The sequence below is a fragment of the Sarcophilus harrisii genome, chromosome 2, assembly GCF_902635505.1.
Source record: "Sarcophilus harrisii chromosome 2, mSarHar1.11, whole genome shotgun sequence".
NCBI classification, from domain to species: domain Eukaryota; kingdom Metazoa; phylum Chordata; class Mammalia; order Dasyuromorphia; family Dasyuridae; genus Sarcophilus; species Sarcophilus harrisii.
Genome location: NC_045427.1, coordinates 413,233,985 through 413,255,722, shown reverse-complemented (window position 1 = coordinate 413,255,722; position 21,738 = coordinate 413,233,985). Strand labels below are relative to the sequence as shown.

Below are 21,738 nucleotides of genomic sequence, written 5' to 3'. Positions count from 1 at the left end.
TACCCTTTGATCCAGCAGTGTTACTACTGGGATTATATCCCAAAGAGATTATAAAGAAGGGAAAGGGACCTGTATGTGCACGAATGTTTGTGGCAGCCCTTTTTGTAGTGGCTAAAAACTGGAAACTGAATGGATGTCCACCAGTTGGAGAATGGTTGAATAAATTGTGGTATATGAAAATTATGGAATATTACTGTTCTGTAAGAAATGACCAACAGGACAATTTCAGAAAGGCCTGGAGAGACTTACATGAACTGATGCTGAGTGAAATGAGCAGGACCAGGAGATCATTATATACTTCAACAACAATACTATATGATGACCAGTTCTGATGGATCAGGCCATCCTCAGCAACGAGATCAACCAAATCATTTCTAATGGAGCAGTAATGAACTGAACTAGCTATGCCCAGAAAAAGAACTCTGGGAGATGACTAAAAACCATTACATTGAATTCCCAATCCCTATATTTATGCACACCTGCATTTTTGATTTCCTTCACAAGCTAATTGTACAATATTTCAGAGTCTGATTCTTTTTCTACAGCAAAATAACGTTTTGGTCAGGTATACTTATTGTGTATCTAATTTATATTTTAATATATTTAACATCTACTGTCATCCTGCCATCTAGGGAGGTGGGGTAGAGGTGAAAAATTGGAACAAGAGGTTTGGCAATTGTTAATGCTGTAAAATTACCCATGTATATATCATGTAAATAAAAGGCTATTAAATTAAAAAAAAAAAAAAAAAGAAAAGCATCATATTGGAGGACCAGGCATTCGGGTTCAAATTCTGACTCTGCTCCTTACTTTGTGAGCATGATTCTTTTATGTCCATCTCTTTTTTTTTTTTTTTTAATAGTCTTTTATTTACAGGATATATACATGGGTAACTTTACAGCATTAACAATTGCCAAACCTCTTGTTCCAATTTTTCACCTCTTACCCCCCCACCCCCTCCCCTAAATGGCAGGATGACCAGTAAATGTTAAATATATTAAAATATATTTAGATACTTAGATATACTTAGATACACAATAAGTATACATGTATGTCCATCTCTTTATGTAAGGTTATAACAACTCAGTGAGTAGAAACTAGAGATATTATCCCCATTTTAATAATAAAGAAAACTGAAGAAAGGAAAAGTTTTGTGACTTGATAAGGATCACAGTGTTATTAAGTGCCTGTCGATAGTCAACCCAGCTGTTTCCTAGCACCAGGTCCAGGACCTTTTCAGCTATACCATATTGTAAAATGAGAGGATTGAATTAGATATCAGGTCCCTTCTAGTCCTGACATGTAGAATGCAAACTTTTGTAGAGAGGCAGCTAGGTGGATAAAAACAATGGATAGGGAATGCCAGATCTGAAATCAGCAAGACTCATTTTTCTGAGTTCAAATCTTTCCTCAGACGTTAACTGTCATGAAAAGTCAGACAAGATTGATCAACAATTTGGAAAGCAGGAAACTATTTAATTTTTATGTTTCAATCCTTGTACCTAGCACAGTTCCTAGCACATAATTGGTATTTAAGAAATGCTTTAGGGAAAAGAATTCAACTATTGCCATTATCCTTTAAACTTAATACCATAGTCCACCTGGTGGCAGCATTGTCAAATTGAAGACCAAGTACCTGTAGGAAATAAAAAGGAGACTCAGTGCTCACCTGGTAACACAAAACCTCTAATTATGACAAATCCTGCAGGTCCACACCCAATCCCCTAAAGGCTGTCCCAAGAATCCCTCCCCCTGAGCTCATGATGAAGTTTTTTAAAATGGCCTCACCCTCTCCAGGAACTTCTGGAAGCTATCCTCTGGGCCAGACTCAGGTCAAAGCTTCTCACTCCTAGAGGAATGAGGGGCTCTGTGCTCATTCTGGGTGGGGGTTCCGGTCATCCTCAACCATCCTGTCTGGAAGGGAAAAGGAAGCACCAGCTCTGGCTGACAACCTAGAAGAGTCAATCTGGAAACTGATAGTGTCATAGAATGTATTGCTGCAAGGAACATTACTAGAGTGTCATTTCTTCCTCTCTGGACACTTTTTCTTTAGGTTCCACATGTACGTTCTCTCTCTTACCCTCTGCCCCATAAAATCCCTCTGTTCCTCTAAGCTTAAATCAAATACTACATGAAGCTTTTCCTGATTTCCCCCACACTTCTCAACTGTCAAGGCCCTCCCTCCTATGTCTGATATTTAACTGCTTTCTACTTACTCTCTTTGTTTTCATTCTTTTTATCATTGTTCAGTCATTTTTATTCCTATCTGACTTTCTGTGACCCCATTTTGAGTTTTCTTGGTAAAGATACTGGAATAATTTGTTGTTTCCTTCTCCAGCTCATTTTACAGATGAGGAAACTGAGGGAAACAGGGTTAAATGCCTTATCCAGGGTCACACAACTAGTAAGTGGTCTAAGAATAGATTTCAACTCTTGACTGCAAACCCAGTGCTCTATCCACTGCATATGTGTCCTTTTTGTTTTCCCCATCAGAATGTAAATGCTGGAGAATGTAAGAAATGGAGATTTCTTCCATTTTCTTGTATTTGTAAATTCCCACCATATTCAGCACAAGCCTTGGAATTAGTAGGTGTTTCATAAATGCTTGTTGATAAATAGACTGATTTCCTCTAGTCCCACCCACAGAAACTGAAAGCTAGAAAGGATGAATCTCAAAAGACACCCCCAACTTTGCCCAACAACCCCAACAAGTTATCCCATAGCCTACCCTTGAGGAACTGGCCTATGTCACTTCTGAAGAATTGGTCTGTTAGCTTGCTTTCCCAAGAGGTCAGTCAGGCCAGATCTAATCAGCTTTTCTTATGAATGTCAGACAACCCAACCCAACAAGTATTTGATAAATGCTACCATATGTTGGGGACTGTCCCAGTCATGAACCTTTCATCCAGGCTTACAGATTAATCTGAAGTCTAAACTTAATGAAGTATTTTCTACTATAACATAAGTGATGAAGGAGGTAGGAACACACAGGACTTGTATCATGAAGACCTGAGTTCAGATCCTGTCCTAGGTACTTACTAGCTATGTGACCCTGAGCAAAACAATTAGCCTCTGTTTGACTCAGATTACTCATCTGTAAAATGAACATATTAATATTAAGAAAGGAAACAAGCATTTATTAAGTGCCTATAATGTACCAGACACTGTGATGTTTTATAAATGTTATCTCATTTGAGACCCATAACCACCCTGAGAGGTAGATGCTATTGCTATTCCCATTTTACAAGCTTGGATTCGCACAGTTAGGAGATATCTGAGGTTAGATTTGATATGGGGTATTATTGATTCCAGGCCCAGATCTCAATCCCAGCTGAGATAGCAAACTGAGATAGTATTTTGCAAATCTTAAAATTAAATATAGATGCTAACTATTGTTGTAAAAAGCTTGCTAGGCCTAGAGTTGAATGTCCTTCAAAGTACCACATCCTTCTCACCTCCCATTCTTATCTTTTTAGTTCAAGGCAACATTTATTAAGTGTTTATTATCCACAATCAAAAAACATCTCCAATTCCAGGTGTCTCAGTATGGATGTATTTCTAGGGGAGATCTCGGGGAAAACATAAAATATAGCAGTTATTTTATAGTAATTTAAAGCCCAGAATCTCTAAATTACTTGCCATAGATTATGCAAGTACAGTAGCAGAATTAAGGCTAGAACACAACTTTCCCAAGTCCCAGGTCAATAACCTTTCTACTGTACCAGCTGCATCTGTTTTTAGAATTTTTCAGGACCCTCATTTGAATAATCCACATTATGGTTATGAAGGACAGGAAGTCACCTCAATTTGGAACATTGATTTTAGAGCTGAAATGAACCTTAGACGTCATCTGGACCAATCCTCTCATTTTGTAGATGAAGAAATCAAGGTATAGAGAACCTAAGTTATTTGTCTGGTATAGTAAGCAACAGAACCAAGAAATGAACCTTGCTTCTCTGACTATAAATCCCCGCCTCTTTCCACTAAACACACTTTATCCCTATAGCTGGAACTGTCATTAAGCACAACTGAACATGCTTACTACCACTCACCAATCTAAGGCCTTACTCAGAGCCTACCAAATATGGCTCCTTATTGCAGCCCTGGCCCAGCTGGGCATCTCCCAGGTGTCTAGAAGCAAACCCTTCAAGATGAAAGCCGCCCCTCTTAGGAATGTGAAAACAAAGCTTTATTTCTCAAGGCTGGAGAGTCTTGGGGGTGGGGTGGAGATCCTCCACCCTCTGGTTTTGGGTCTAAGCTGGAAATGACAGTGCAAGGCTGGGGGGAAGTGGTTGATAAGTGTGTCACTCCCAGGTAGGCACCCTGGAGCTCTTGCTCAGCACAGAACTGTCACACCCCCACCATAGCTATTCCCTGATCTTATTCTGCCCTCTCCTGCTTCCCTGCATTGCAGCAGCTCAGGCAATCTCCCATGGTTGGAATAGAGCATTTCCTCTTTTGTCTGTGTCTCTTTTTCCTTCATCCTTCCCTCCCTCTTCCCTCTTCTCTCTCTCTCCCCACTTTTCTCCCTTCTGTTTTTCTCTTTCACTTCTTCCTCCTTTCCTCCCTCCCTCTCTGCCTTTCCCTCTCCCTTCTCCTCCTCCTCCTCCTCCTCCTCCTTCTCCTCCTCCTCCTCCTCCTCCTCCTCCTCCCTCCTCCTCCTCCTCCTCCTCCCTCCTCCTCCTCCTCCTCCTCCCTCCTCCTCCTCCTCCTCCTCCTCCTCCTCTCCCCGCCCCCCACCCCCATCCTTGCCTGTGGAATTGTTCTTAGATGCCATATCCTCCAAGAAGCCTTCTCAAATTCTGTCTCCTCCAGGGTGTCCTTTCAACAGAGAGGGTGGAGTCAAAGAAAATCCACAGGATTGAGAATCCAAAGAATGCTTTTGAATACTGACTCTGACACTCTGTGGAAAATCACTTCCTCACCATGAAACTCTGTTTCCCTATCTAAAAAAATAAGAATTGATGAAATATTCTCTGAAGTGGGTTCTTACAATTTATAACTTGAGGTGTGTTTGTTTTCCCTAGCACTTTTAAGGTTTATATCATATTTCCCTCATCAAGGTAGGATAGTGTAGCTATTATCTCCCAAAAATTTGTCTGAGATCACACAGTGCCAAAACTGAAATTCAGCCTTGAGTCTTCCAGATCCAAAATAAGGGTTTTCTCTACTACAGTCAATGCCGCATTGGGACTCACTGCATTTGCTAGGACAAACAGAAGAAACCAGTCTACTGATATGAATTTGAATCTTGCCATTAAATGGTAATTGATAGCTAGGTAGATGGAGAGATAAATAGATGGATAGATAAAAAGTTTAAAAAATTACTTTCAAGCATTAAAAAAATCACCAAAAAACCTTAGACTGTTTTGCACTGATCCCATTGTTTTTCAGAACTTTAAAAATACTAGGGAAAACAAACAATCAAACCTTGAGTTATAATTGTTAGAACACACTTTAGAGACCATTTCCTCAATTCTTATTTTTTAGAAAAGGAAACGAGACCCATAGTGAGGAAGTTTTCATATATAAAATCTTTGTTTAGTAAATGAAGTTGACTGATTTTTAAGCATCTCTTTGAAGTAGAGAAGGCCATGAATGCCAATTTGGACTTGGCTGGTTTTGCAATTAAGGAGAGTCAACACATTTTCTTTCTTTTTTATTTTTTTTAAGTCACTTGAAGTCTTTTTTCTCTGATGCTTAAGTTCTCAACTTTACCACAAAGGGGCAAAGCAACATCAGAGTGATAGAAGACCCAAAGTCAAGACATTAAACATATGGTCAGAGAGATAGAATTAGAGCTGGACAGTTCTTTAGGGATCATAAAGCCTGATGCCTGTACCCTTATTCTACAGGTGTGAAAATTATGGGAAGAGAAAGAAAATGCAAAGCAGTGGAAAGAGCAGATGTTCTGGCTTTGATACCTGCCTTTTCCGCTATTTAGCTGTGTGACTATAAACAAGTTCCTTCCCCACCTCCACCCCTGCCATCAAGTCTCAGTTATCACAGCTATGAAGTGGGAAAAAAAGTAAATCACATTTGTATTATCTTCCTAATAGAGTTTTGTTATGAAAGTGCTTCATGACCCATATACTGTAAAAATTTACATTTACATATTGTACAAACATGAGCTAGCAATTATTACTCTTCTCCTCCCACCCCTCACCAACTTAAGCTAGCAAGATGGTGTGGAGGTACATTCAAATTCTGCCTCAAACACTTCCTAGCTGTATAATCCTGGGCAGGTACTTTAACCTCTTTCTGTCTACCTCAGTTTCCTCATCTGTAAGTTGGAAATAATAGCACCCATATTCCACACTGGTGGGAAGATCAAATGAGATATTTGTAAAGTGTTTTGTAAACCTTCAAGGGCTATGTATATGCAGTCTATTAATGTCATTGGTTGTAATATGTCACAATAAAAGCTGACATTTATATAGTTCTTTGTCTCAACTCAAAAACACTTTGAATACTTTAGCTCATTATATTTATTGTTTCATTTGATCCTTACGGGTACTTTATTGTATTGACTCATTTTATGATTGAAGGAAACTGAGGTAAATAGAAGTCAAGTGACTTGTTCAAGTTTACACAGTGTCTAAGAATAGATTTGAGCTCAGGTTTTCCTGACCCTGAGCCAAACACTCTGTCCACTTAGCTGCCTCTAAAAACAATGTAAAAGATAGCTTTATATCATAGAAAATGATGTATGATGTTCCAGCAGCAACCCTGATCTTCCTTTTTAACTCTGGGCTCAGTACATCATTTATTTGTCACGACTATTCCGGATTTCTGTCCTGATAGATTAACTCATTGGACTGTTTATCCAATTGCACTTCAGAATCTAAATAACACATAAAACTTTATTCACAAGTACCTCCCCATGTGAATTACTAGGCCTCCTCTTGTTAGTAACTATCAATCTCATTGAGGAAGTCTAAAAAGCATTTGGGACTCAATGCAATCAGCACAATGTCATCTGCAAGCGGTAGGAGCATCTGAAGAACCTCCAGATGATTTATCCATAATCTCTCTGCTATTTGGACTTTACATCAAACTCCTGAGACTGACTACAAAGGGGAGGATGGAAAAATATGTTTAAAATTGTGATTTGACATGAAGAAAGGGGTCAAAGTTTTGTTTGTCAATCCAAAACCCAATAGCACTATGGAATATAAATGTTCTTCAACAATTAGAAGGCTCTGGACATGGGATAAGCATGAAGCATAAAGAAAAATCAAATCAACTATCTCTAACAAATTGACTTTGTGGGAGTCATCCTACTAGCCACAGTGGGGACCAGCAGGGTCTGTATTGCTTGGGATGCAAAAGGCAACTCTCCTTTAACCTGGAGAGGAGTTAGTGATTGTTCTGGAAGAAAAATGGGAGGAGGGAAAGATGAGGGAGGCAGTAAGAGCTACTCTGTGGTTTATTCATGCCTTAGTCAATCAGCAAATCACTCAGTGATTCAACAAGTATTTATTAAGTTCCTACAGTAGACCAGACATTTGCTAAGTGTGGAGGAATAGTAACTGGGGAGATAGAGACACAAAATTAAGTTTTTACCCTCAAAAAGCTTCAAGATTAGTTAAAGAACATGTACATAGGGGATAGACTTGTGATTTCATTAATATAGGGAACACCTAGGTAAGGACACTCCCTCTACCAGCACAAATCAGCACCTTATTGGCAACAAATAGTTTTAGAAAACTGCCAATAGAATTAAGAGGTTAAGGAACTTGGCTAGGATTACATAGTCCTTATGAGTCAGAGATGGGCTTGGACCCTGCTCACCCTGGTTCAGAGGGACAACTCTTTCTCCACTGTTCCATATTGTCTCTTAACACATACATATGTAAGTATATGTAGTATACACAAAATGAATACATAACAGTGTTGGGAGGGAGAAGGCTAACATGCTAGTACCAGTGGAAGGTAGCATTCAAGCTGAATTGTAGAGACCAGAGGTTGGTTCTATGAGGCAAAAGTCACAGGAGCATTGATTTAAAACTTGAAAAGACTTTAAAGGACATCCTTTCAAAGCTCCTTATTTTGCATTTGGGAAAACTGAGACCCAGAGAAATTAAATGTTTTGCTCAAGGCTACATAGGTAGTATATAACAGATCTATGGACTTCAAAGTCAGACTGGACAGCCAGAGTAAAGACAAGATATAGAGAGATGGACTGCTGATTTTTTAAAATTTATTTTTCTTTTTTCTGCTTATACACATACATTAATTTTTAATACACATTTCTTTATGAATCATGTTGGGAGAGAGAAACTGTTTAGTGTGAGAAACAACAAATATGTGTCAATTATTATAACTGACCCAATGAACACATGGAGGGGTTAATATATAAGGTGTCTGGAGATGTCAGAATCGGTCAGTTTTAAATTCCAGATGTAGGAATTTATATTTAATTTAAGAGCTAACAGGGTGTGACTGAAGTTTATTGAGGTTGGAAGGGAGAGATGACATGACTAAACCTTTGTGTTTTAGGAAAATCACCTTTGGGAGTTACCTGGAAGATAATTAGTAAAGAAACTAAAAAGAAAGCTACTGTGATAGTCCAGGAAAAATGTGAAGTGGATATGAATTAGGGTGGTTGTTTTATGAGAGGAGAGTTCAAATCCTACCTCAAATGTGTTTTTTTGGGAAAGACCTTTAAGTCCCCTGGGCTTAATTTCCTCAACTGTAAAATAAGAGAGTTACATCCAATTAACTCAAAAATCCTTTCTTGTTCTAAATTTTTGATGCTTCGGCTCCTGCATTCTATGTTTTCTAGTTCCTCTCTATTTTTACATTAAATTTTCTTAGTTCCAAGGTTTCTTTAAGCACTAACATTCTATGTTTTAAGCTCAAATATCTTTGCCAGCTCTCACATTCTATGTTCTGTGTTCTAAGCTCATATGTCCCTGCCAGCTCTCACATTCTGTGTTCTGTGTTCTATGAGCTAATGTGCCTGCCAGTTCTCTCATTTTGTATTATCCCTGCCAACTCTCATTCTGAATTCTGTGTTGTAAGCTCAAATATCCCTGCCAATTCTCACATTCTGTGTTCTATGTTCTATGAACAAATGTCTCCACTCTCACATGTTGTCTTGTCCCTGCCAGCTCTCACATTCTGTGTCCTGTGTTCTATAAGTAAATGTCTCTGCCAGTTCTTATATTTTGTGTTCTGTCTCTTACAGCTCTCACATTCTGTGTTCTAATGTCTCATTTTGTTCTATGATTAGAATTCTTCTCAAATTTAATGTTCTAGGAATTAGTCTTTATCCTTTCAACCTCTTGTTATATTTTCTCTGCTCCTTCACCAACATCAGCTGCTTATATGGCCCTTACAAATTTAAGTTAAAATCCAAAACTTTACTTTCCAAGCACCAGCATTACTTGCTATGTTAAAAGCATCTTAGGACTTGGAAATACTCAGTTCAAGTTTGGTTTTCAGGCTATTACCCAGCAGGGCAAGGAAGGAAAGAGAGATGGGAGATGCATCATAAAACTCTAATGTTATCTCTTGGTGCTGATTTAAAATTAGATTCTATTACCCTACATGAGGGGAGGAGATTGTCTAAAACAAGTTTAACTAACTTGTCTTTGGTTATAACTTGACATATTAACTTCTCTAATGTATTTTTGGTACCATAGATTGAGGAGGGAATTTTTCCCAAATAAATGAATATCATAAAAAAAATCTCAAGAGAAATGTTTAACTTCTTTTAAGCAATAAAAAGGAAAAAAAAAACCTTAAAACACTTTTTAAAAAAGCAAAGAACTTTTGTTTAGTTCACAAACCCAGAGAGAATATGCTAATTACAATGATTCATATATCTTCATTAAGGTAGATCAGGCAGGACTTGTGTTTAGCAATACACAGTTCAAATTACTGCAAATACTTAAATAAAGTAATGGTTTAAAATATTTAATAACTCATATTAACCTTCCCTTGAGACCAGGGATTATTTCATTTTTGTCTTTGCATTCTTAGCACTTAGCACAATATCTGGCATATAGTGGACATTTAATGTGTTTGATTGATTGATTTTATTTTACTTTTTCCTGTTTAAAAAGAAATCCTTTACAACAAATTCTGGAACAACAAAATTGGTTGTCTCAAGTGGTGAAGAGAACTTACATTATGCAGCCTAAAATCATGTTAACTTTTGTGGCTGCTATGGCATACTATTTATTTATATTGAATTTATATACTGCAGAGACTCTTTTTTCAGAAGAATTGTTTTCTACCCATTTATAACTTTTCCATCTTGTACTTGTGAATCTGGATCTTGAAAGAGAAGAGGGATTTCAACAGATTTTAATGATGATGAGAGACTGATTCATAGTGGAAAAGAATTCTCAGTTTGAAATCAGAGAATCTGAATTCAAGTCCTAACTTTGATACTTATATGAATGTCCTCAGGCAAGTCACTTAAACTCTGTGGTCTTAGTACCATCATATGAAAACTGAAGACATTAGAGGAAATGCCATCTGAGGCCCCTTCTGGTTGCAAGCTGGGAAAATTCATGCCATACATGAGGGATGCAAAGGGCCAAGCATGCTTGTGCAAATCATGGAGATGAGAGATAACAGAAGAATAATGATTCCTTGCACAAAATAAGGGTTTTCACAACTGTTGAACTGAATTAGAGTGAATTATCTATAAATTGGTAGACCATCAGTTCTCAAGAAGCAGGGACCACCATTCCTATAGATAAGATCCATAAAAGCAGAAAGTCTTTCCTCCCTTAAAAATTCTCCTCCACGCCTCTTTGTGGTACAAAAGTGACTCTGTATCCTCAAAAACTACATCACTGGAGAGTAGTCCCAGGAAGGTTCTCGAATATGGACCTGGTTAATAGACTGTGTGTCTCTACATTGAGAATTAGTTTAGCTTTATGTACAGAAGATGCTTATCACTAAAGAGGTGACTACAAAATGGATTTTTTTTTCCATCCACTATTCTTCAATTATCTATACTAAGCATGGATTTAGAATGGAAGGTCCTTGAGATTAGGATCCACTTTTTGTCTTCTCCTATGACTAAATACAGTTTCTTAAACCTAATAGCTGTTTGATAAATGCTCATTGAATTCAATTGTTCCAGGGAAGGGCTGTGAATTACATTGATTAACTGTAGGATCTTAACTATGAAGACAAGGGAATTTCAGAGACTATCTAATCCAACAGCTTCATTTTACAGTTGAAGCTAAGCCCCAACTAAATTGGGTGGCTTGTCCAAGAATACACAGGTAGCAATGATTTGATCCTAGATCTTCTGACTGACTAGTCCAGAATAAATCCTCTTTCCATTGTACCACATGATGGCGGAAACACTCACACCTTAATTCTTCAAATATAAAGCAGAAACCCTTGTGGGTGTTTATTAAATAAACACTAAAATGGAAAACAAAAATGAAGATGTGCCACAGTTACAGTTCCCAAATTAAATCAGCATTCTTCTGATGGAAACTAGTTAAAAGAACAAGGACTACTTAGCTTAGAGAAGAATAGATTGGGAGATGAAGGAGCATGATAAATGCCTTCAAAATTCTACAGGGACTCATAGGGAAAAGGGATTAGTCATGTTCTGCTTATCCTCAGAGAGCAGAACTGGCAATAACAGAGAGATTTTGGCTCAATTTGAGCAAAAATATCCAAATAATTAAATCTAAATAAAGGTGGAATGTAAGAGAGGGAACTTCCTGTCATCAAATGTAATCAAACAGAGGCTAAATAATAGCTTATTAGAAATGCTGTAGAATGGAACTGCTGTTCACACAAGGGACAGAATAGAAGGCCTTAGAGGGTTCTTCCAGCTCTGAAATTCTGGAATTCTGAGTCAATTAGTCAACAAATCAACATTGTTAAAGAGGTAGAGCTCTGACTTGAATAGGAGAGTAGAACAGTGTGTATTCTCTTCTCCACCATAGACCTAGGAGAAAAAACAAGTCGTGGTCTTTCCCTGAGAAAAGCCCACAAGAGGGTCTTAGAAATGCCAAACTTCCTTCTCATTTTGGAGCCCTTGGCAGCAAGATCTTTCATTTCATAGTTCAAATAATTAAATCCAATAATAATTTATTAAACACCTGCCATATATTCAAGGTGCTATTAATAATAACAATAGCTAGCATTTATACAATGCTTTTAAAGTTTGCAAAGTGCTTTACATATGTTAATTATTTTTAACCTCACAACAACTCCTATGGGGATTGCACAATTATTATTTTCATTTTACAGATGAAGAAACTGAGACAGAGCAGTTAAATGACTTTCCTAGGATCAGGCACCTAGTAAGACTCTAATTTGAACTATTGAGAAAGAGGGTTCACCAAAGAGACCCAGCCCCAAAATCAACAGTCCTAGTTTTTTATATGATGCCTTTGCTGATAACTGACTGTGTGACCACAGACACTTGACTTTTCTGGGTCCCTCTTTTACTCAGATGTAATCAGACTCGATGATCTATAAGATCTTTCTCTGATTTGATGTTTTATATTCTCTGTTCTAAAGTTCGATCCACTTCTAACATGCTATGTTCTAAGACCCCTGCTCTGATATTCTATATCTTGTGTTCTCAGGTCTCTTCCAAGCTTAATACTTTAAGAATCTATTATGACTCTAGGTCAATTTATGATGGCTCCAGGTTAATCCATGATAGCTCCAGTTCAAGGAAACTACTTTCAGTTGACATGCAACAACACCTCAAGAGTCTCTCAGAGGGTAGGTCCTCCTCCACTCAACCACCTGGCCCGCTCTGCAGACTGGCCCCCTGGGCTGCTACACCACAAAGAACTGTGAGTGATGGTCTTCAGTTTCCTCCGAATTGAGTCCTGTAAGTTGTTGTCACCCAGTTGGATAGCTGCTGCTAGGGCCAGCAGGAAGTAGTCTGTAGCATCATGGGCATCCTAATCAAAAACATCATAGTAAAAACAAGGTTGTTACAATGCATACTTGCTAGAGAGTTTGGAGCTGTAATGGCCCTCAAGCTTGCTTGGTCTTAGGGCCATACTGAGAGAGGTTTGGGCAGATGATAAGGAAAAGACTGTATAGACTGATTTTCTGCCCTGTTTTTGCTCACTAATGCCCAAAGGCAGAGATGGTAGGAAGAAGAGGAGCTACTTAGGATGAAAGAGAGATAACTAGTTTTCATGAAATCTTTAGGTAGATAATAGTGAGAGGTAGTAGAAAGTAATACTGAACTAAAAGTAAGAAAGTTTGAGTTTTAGTCCTTTTCTAATTCTGAGTAGTTATATATACATATATAAATACATACATATATAGCCTTATACATACATTTGTCTCTGACACACACATATATGTATACTATATGTGTCTTTGACAAATATATATATGTACATACATATATATGTCTTTAATAAATCATTTGCTGTAGCTGAGCCTCAGTTTCCCTCTCTGTAAAATTGAGATACCAATAGCAATAGGACAAGATTGTAGGAAGCTAAGTTTTTTGTAGACCTTTAAATGGTATAAACCCACTCTCATTCTTGTAGCTATTTCCATTTTTCCCATCCATATTCTTCTCTCCATATTGTCACTATGTTAATTCACGCTCCCATCATTTTTCATCTAGACTAATACATTAGTCTAATGGGTCTCCTTGCCACAAGTTTCTCCCTATTTCAATCCTTCCTCCACACAACTGCCAAACTTACCCAATCTTAATCAATAAACTCCAGAGGATCCCTATTACTTCAAGAATCAAATATAAAATCCTCCGTTAAACATTTGAAGTCCTTTATACCTGGCAGCAACCTAACTGTTTTACAGTTTTCCCTTTCACAAACACTCCTGAAATGGTGCATTTTTCTGACTGTCCCCTTGACTGCAATGCATACTCTCTTTTCATCTCTGCTTTTCCTTCAAGGTTCAAGACCAATGCCACCTTCCATAGAAATCTTTCCTGATTTTTACCCTTCTCAAGAGTTAGTGTTTTCTCCCCAAATTGCTTCCCATCTTTGTATACCCATATGTCTTTTTATCCCCCAAACCCAACATAGTTTATGGTACATAGTAAATCCTTAACAAATACTTTCTGATTAGCTATTAACAAATAGTCAAAAACTGTATAAAAATGATTTAGTATAGAATACAAACTCCTTGAGAGCAGGAACTATTTCATTTTTTTCTCTGTATCTTAACATGAACGAAGTGCCTGGCATACAATAAATGCTTAATAAATGATTATTGGCTGATCAATTGACTGGGTGAGCTAAGATTGCAGTTTTAAGAAGCAAATTGCTATGTAGCTTGTTTTGGGGACCTCTTGGGAAGAAGATTCTAACCTTAAGCTGGTCAAGAGTCATGTGGCCCAAGCGACTGTACACCTTAGCATAGTACAGTGCCTCCTGAGAAGAGTACATCCAGGGTGGACAGAGGCTCAGTGTCTTCAGGTAGCAATCTTCAGCCATCTCGTACATATGCAGAGAGTAATAGACTGTGGCCAGGCGATGAAAAGCCACTAGTTTTTGTAGCCGATCTCCTAAAAAGAGAATGAGTGATTCTGGAACATACTGAGATGATGAAGCAATGAAAAAGTAACCAGGGCAGCTCTCCCCATCTTACTAGCATATCAAGTAAATAAGTAGTTTCTCTAAGGACAACAATCTATAAAATGATAGAAAACTGATTGGAAAAACAACATGACAAGATAATTTTCATAAGAAAAAATAACTGTTGCCAAGTTATCACCCAGCCTCTTCCTTTTCCCATAGATAACATTGTAAAGGGAAGCCCTATATCCCATGGGTTGGCTGTAGTCTTTGATACAGATTTCTGAAATTATCCTCTTGGCAGTGTTCCATGAGGGAAATGTATTAAAGGTAGGTTTGTCCCTTAATTGCAACAGTCCTAAGTCTCAATAAAAAAGAAATGGGTCATCTGTGGAGGAGATGCAGTATGGGGAGAAAGACTAAGGAAGAAGAAGATCTGAAACTTAAATTGAACAGTTATTCCATATAGTTCCGTAGGAAACAAAAAAGTAAAAGAAGGAGTGTGAGAAAGGTGGAAAAGACACCACTTCCTAAAAGTCCTATATGTACACGAAGTACTGTGGTTACTGTCTCAGCCATCACCCTGGGGTTAGCCTGGGAACTAATAAGAACTGCTCTCGTAGAGGAAAATAAAACCCAGAATGGTGGGATTGATTAAAGTTAAAAAATAATCCTAAATATTACTACTTAAGTGTCTTCTAGTAGTAAGCTCACCAGTCAACTTCATCTATTAAAAGATATAGAGCTCATCCAAAGCTGGTGTATCAAGAGAACAAAGAACTTGCAGAAAGAGATTGGAGATGGTGGTGTCACTGAAAGTGCTAGGTCTTCAGAAGAGAAAGGACTGGTAGTAAGAAGAATGTTTTCAGCAAAAACATATTTTAAATGGCAGCTATTAATGAGTAGACATAAAAGTTCATTCAAGGGTTATAAACAAAAATTTTAAAAAAGAGTCTTCTCAATAACAAAGACACCCGAGGCAAAATCCTCTGGGGAAGGTGAAAAATATTAAAAGCATGAAAGGTCCCCTGAAATGACAAAGGGAATAATTCCAATGGGTAGAGTGTTGAAATCAAGAAAGACTTGAGTTCAAATATGACCTCAGACACTTACTATCCATGTGTCTCAGTTTTCTCATCTACGAAATTGGGATCATAACAGCACCTAATAACTAGAGATGTCAGAAAGATTGGATGAGATTTATAAAGTACTTAGACAATGTCTGGCACATTCTAGATACTATGTTAATATTAGTTGTTATCATTGTAATCTCAAAAATGGTTTTTAAAGGGCAAAGTAAATGGTCAATGGATATGAACAAATAATTTTCCAATGAAGAAATTAAAATCATCTGAAGTCACATGAAAAATGCTCTAAATCATTTTTGATTAGAGAAATGCAAATTAAAACAGCTCTGAGATATCACTCATACCTAACAGATTGGCTAAGATAACAGAAAAAGATAATGATAAATGTTGGAGGGGGTGTAGGAAAACTGGGACACTAATGTATTGTTGATGAAGTTGTGAACTGATCTAGCCATTCTGGAGAGCACTTTGGAACAATGCCCAAAAAGCTGTAAAACCCTTTGCATATACTTTGATCCAGCAGTGCCACTACTGGGTCTGCATCCCAAAGAAATCATTAAAGAGGTGAAAGGACCCACATGGCCAAAAATCTTTGTAGCAGCCTTTTTTGTGGTGGCCCAAATTAGAAATTGAATGGGTGCCCATCAATTGGGATATGGCTAAATAAGTTATGTTATGTGAATATGATGGAATACTATTGATCTATAAAAAATTTTGAATGGGCTGATTTCAGAAAAGCCTAGAAGGACTTACATGAACTGATGTTAGATAAAGTGAGCAGAACTAGGAAAACATTACACAGTAATAGCAAGATTATGTGATGATCAACTATGATAGACTTAGCTCTTCTCAAAAAACAATGATCTAAGACAATTCCAATAGTCTTTGGATGGAAAATGCCATCCATGCCCAAAGAAAGAACTATGGAGACCAAAAATTTTCTTTTATTTTCTATTTTTGTTGTTGTTTTGTTTTTTCTTTCTTGTATTTTTCCCCTTTTGTTCTGATTTCTTTTTCTCAACATGACTTATACAGAAATATGTTAAGAAAAATAATTATGTATGAGTAACCTTTCTCAGATTGCTTGCTATCTTGGGGAGAGAAGAAGATAAGGAAAGGAGGAGAAAAAATTGGAACGCAAAACCTTATGAAAATGAATACTGAAAACCATCTTTACATGCAATGGGAAAAATAATATATTATTAAAAATTTTTTTTCAAAAAAGATAATCAAAGATTTAAGTAAAAAAATCAAAAAAATAAAGACATTTTAGAATTCTTAAAGAAGAAAATGACAGATCTAATAAAACACTAGCTAATTTAAAGCAAAAAGTAAAGACATTTTCCATGGCAATAGATTCTGTGAAGTAGAATGCAAAAAAGGCAAAGGCAGAAGAAAAAATAGAGGAACAACGTTTGTTGTTGTTTTTAAAGCAATAACAGAAGATTAGAGGAACACATAAAAACTTAAAGAAATAATTTTTAATTTGATCATAAAACTTGAAAAAATAACTTTAGATTTTTCAAGAAAAAAAAATGTACTGAAAAAGAAAAGCTGGATACCATATTTCAATAAGTCATATAGAAACATATTTGAGAAATTATAGAAGTAGGTAGCAAAGTATATACCAAAAGAATGCATGGAATACCACCAGAGAGAAAGTACAAGTTTTATTCACTGAGGAATAGTGCAGTCAAATTTCAAAATTTCATCAGCAAATAACAAATATTGCAGGTAACGAAGATAAACAAAACTCTCCAGGAGTGATTCAGAATAGTACAAGATTATTCTCTGTTTACAAGAACTCAAAGAAAAAAAATTAAACATTATTTCAAATAGAAAAAATATAGATTGTTATCCTAATCTAAATTAAGCCTAAACATAAGAAAAAATAATTGGCTATTTAGTAAAAGGGAGGAAATTGAGTTATTCTCCCAATGAAACTGTGAGGTAAACAGGGAATTCAACATGAATCTGAAAACCCAGAAAATTAAATACATTAATCTAAGAGTGAAAGACCAAACAACCAACAAACATTGATTAACAATCTACTATGTTCCAGGGTAAGGTGCCTAGATACAAATAAAAAAATGAAACGGTTACTGAACTGGAGGAAATTAAAATTTGTCAGTCAGAAACTATATATATATATATATATATATGGTGTACATTATACAAAATATTTACAAGTCAGTTATAGGAATAAGGGGTGGCAAACACTAGCAAGCAGAGAGATCAATAAAGGTTTCATTAATAGACAATGTGGAGTGGTAGTCAGAAGTCAGAAGACCTGGGTTGGAAAACATCCTCAGACACTTATTAACTGGGTGACACTGGCTAAATTACTTTAATTCTTTGGGCTTTAATTTATGGATGAAGGGATGGGATGTAATGATATATAAGATCCTTCTCTGATCTAAATCTAAGAGCCTATTATCCTGTATGGCATCACTTAAGATCAGCCTTGAAGAAAGCCAGGGATTTAAATATGTAAAGGTAAATAGGAAATAAAAAACAGGAATGGGAGACTAGGTGGCTCAATGGATAGAATGCTGGCCTGGAATCAGGAAGACTTGAGTTCATATCTAGCCTCAGACATTTACTAATCGTGTGAGCCTGGACAAGTCACTTAACCCTTGTGCCTCAGTTTCCTCATCTGTAAAATGATCTGGAGACGAAATAGCAAATTTCTCCTGTATCTCTGCCAGGAAAACCTCAAATGGGGTTATGAAGAAACAGAATCGACTAAAATGACTGAATAGCAAAAAACAAAGAACAACAAATTTATAATTAGATTGGAGCCTGATTCTGAGAGTTTTTAAATAGCAAATGGAAATTTGTATCCCTATACATGATAGGGAGCCACTAGAGTTTACTAAACAAGAACTGACATGGTTAGACTTGAGTTACAGAAAAACCATTTTGGAAGCTATATGGAGGATAGGTCAAAGGGGTATTATAATAATTCAGATGAGAAGTAATGAGGGACTAAAACTAGCATAGAACCATGAGATTAAGTATAGAGAAGAGAACAAACAGAAGAAATGTTGAGGTGGTAAATCCACAAAATTTGGCAACTTATTGGAGATAGGGAAGGTATTTCAGAGAGAGAGAGACTGTAAAGTCCCAGATTTCAAGGTTGTGACCTTGAGGCTGGAAAGATGATGGTACCCTTAGCAGAAATAGAGAAGTGGCTTTGAGAGGAAAGACAATGAGTTCTATTTTGGACATTTTCATTTTGAGAAGCCTATGAGATATTCATTTGGAAATGTCTAACAGGCAGCTGGTGATTTTGGACAAGAGATTAGAGGAAAGACTATATAAAAGGAAGATAATTAAATCCTTGGGAGCTGATGGGGTCATAAAAAGAAAGTGAATAAAAAAAGGGCCCTGGACAAAACCTATAAATAGGGGATAGAATATGGATTATGATCCAGCAAAGGTGAATGAGAAAAACAGTTGGGCAAATAGGAGGGTTAGGTAATGAAATGTTTGTTTTTATATGGACCAGAACCTGAATGTTGGACATATTTATGAATATGGGATGGAGGAGTCTTTTTATTGTCTGACTTTCTACAAAAACAAAAAGCAAATAAAGTGTGCTTATTATCTGAGACATATTGAAAAGGGAAAGGATTTTAATAGGTTAAATAATCTAAGGAGCAAAATGTCTAGTTAGAAAAATTAGATGGGAAGAAAAAAATTTTAATTAACCAGTTCAGAGAAAAAATCTAGCCTCAGAAAATTTTGATTTCCTTATTTGTAAATTAATATTATAGATGGTAAGATAATATAATCAATTAATCAATCAACAGGTATTATTAAGACACAGCATGAAAATATGTTTAAAAGGATTGCACATATTTAACCTATATCAGATTGCTAGATGTATTGGAGAGATAGTTGGTAAGGAAGGGAGGGAGAAAAATTTGAAACACAATGTCTTATAAGAATGAATGTTGAAAACTATCTTAAATGTATTTGGAAAAAAATGCTATTGAGAAAAAGAGAGAGAGAGAGAAATATGTATAAGGCCCTGTGCTACCTCTGACCGGGGGAGGGAGGGAGGGGAAGGAGCGGGAGGGGTATATATATATATATATATATATATATATAAAAATAAGAAGCTCAGCTAAAATGAGAAGAGGATAGTAGTATGGGGGTGGGGTGAGGGGCAAAGATAAAATAAGACCCTAATTTGCAAGGAGGCGAGGATAAGATATTTTCAATTTCTCTCATTGCCTTTGGGGTGGGATATAATAGATTATCTGGGAGAGCAGATAATAAAGAAAATAATGGGCATTAGCTTCAGCAAACAGAAGGGAAATGATTTAGCAATCCTGCAAAGGATCCCCAAAGGTAGGAGGGGTGAGACTAGGGTCTTGCAATAAGTGCAAATGGAAGATTAATTATACTCAAATGAGCTGGGGAAATGAAGGGGGAAAGAGCAAATAAGTGGAACACAGAGAGATAAAAAGAGAGATAGCAGAATGAGGGGGAGAAAGAAAGAAGAAGAGAGGGACAGGAGGCAGGTGAAGAGAGAAAGAAAAGAGAGGGAGAGACAGAGAAAGAAAAAATAAAAATAAATATGAGCAAAAGAGTGGGAGGAAGATGGTGTTAGGGATAGAATATTGGATTTAGATTATTTTAATCAAAACCACCCAGAAAGATGATTTTCTAGCTTAAAATTGGGAGAAAAACATGTATGTAACTAAAGGAAGAAGACACAAACTTAACAATTATAATCATGAATGGATTAAATTTTCCAATTTAAAAAAAGTGATTAAAAAGACAAAGCCTAATAACTTGCTGAATTCAAGAACACGTATAAAATAGATAAAAGTTAAAATGTAGGATTGGGGAAACTATTTTGCTTTAGGTCATTTTTAAAAAGCAGAGGTTGCAATCACTATATAAATTAAGACAAAGATAAAATGATATTAAGAGAGAGAAAATGGGAAATAATTTCTTATTTAAGAGCACTGTAGGCAATGAAAAAATGGCAACACTAAATATATATTTACCAAATGGTATAACTGCTAAATTCTTAAAGTTTGAGCAATTTATAAAAAGACATTAAATATTAGCACAATAATAGTAATAGATTTTAGAACTATTCTCTACTAGAGGTGGACATATATAAAAAAGAAAGAAAACAGAAAAAAAAATAGAGAGCTGAACAGTGTTAGAAAAGTTAGATGACTTTTAAAATGAAAATATTAAAGAAGACAAGTATTTCTTAGCATTCCATGGCATCTTTACAGAACGTGATTATGTGTTAGGGTTCAAATAGAATAAGAAAAAATATAAAAACAAAAATAACAATCATCATTTATAGATCATAAGTTATAAAGTAGTGATAAATAAAGGATATCTGATTAAAGATATCGACCCTAAATGAAGAGTAATGACAATCATTAAATAGAGAAGTAATGTGAGAAAAAAAGAACAAAACAATTTATTGTACATTTTCAAATGAATGTCTCATAGACATTTCATACTAAACATGAACAAAATATAACTGATTATTTTTATTCCCAAACCAATCTCTATTCTTAATCTTCCTATTTCTAAGAAGGAAGGAGCAAAATACAATGTTTACAATTTCTGAGTCATCTTCAACTCTTCACTTTACCACCACCCTATCCCCTGCCCCCAAAAAATCCTTAGTGGTATAGTGAAAAGAGTGCTAAGTCTGGAATAGGGAAGATCTGGATTCAGATCCTTGTGTGAGTGATCCTTATATAATCATTATCTGTTTCAATTTCTTTAACTGTAAAATGGGCATGAAAATAGCACCTATCGTCTAGGATTATTGTGCAGATCAAATGATATATTTGTAAAGTGCTCAGCATAGGTGTCTGCTATATAGTAGGGATTTAGTTTCCTTTCCTTCCTTCCAAGTCTCATCAATTCTGCCTCCACAGAATCTCTAACATGTAAAAGAGAGGAAAAGAGGAGGAGGAGAAGGAGGAGGAAGAGGGAAGGAGGGAGAGAGGGAAGGACATGTGTGTATATATGTATATATATATATATGTATATATATATTCACACACATACATATACATATACATCTATAAATATACATATTTGTGTGTATATTATATATATGTATGTGCACATATAAAGAGAGATAA

General features: G+C 36.3%; 1 protein-coding gene across 6 annotated transcripts in view; it reads right to left on the bottom strand.

The window, feature by feature from the left end:
* Positions 1 to 1,052: 1,052 nt before the first annotated feature.
* SH3TC2 (SH3 domain and tetratricopeptide repeats 2) overlaps positions 1,053 to 21,738 on the bottom strand; it is an 84,328-nt gene continuing 63,642 nt past the window's right edge. For 3 of the 6 annotated variants that reach the window (XM_031953694.1, XM_031953698.1, XM_031953699.1), the window contains 2 exons: positions 14,307 to 14,503; positions 9,757 to 12,908 (listed from right to left, as the gene is read on the bottom strand). In XM_031953694.1, the coding sequence (XP_031809554.1) occupies positions 12,717 to 12,908; positions 14,307 to 14,503 (389 nt within the window). In that variant the 3' untranslated portion in view covers positions 9,757 to 12,716. Of the gene's footprint in view, positions 1,915 to 4,745; positions 4,822 to 9,756; positions 12,909 to 14,306; positions 14,504 to 21,738 lie in introns of those variants that run through there. The other 3 variants (XR_004232169.1, XM_031953695.1, XM_031953696.1) reach the window with 3 other exon arrangements.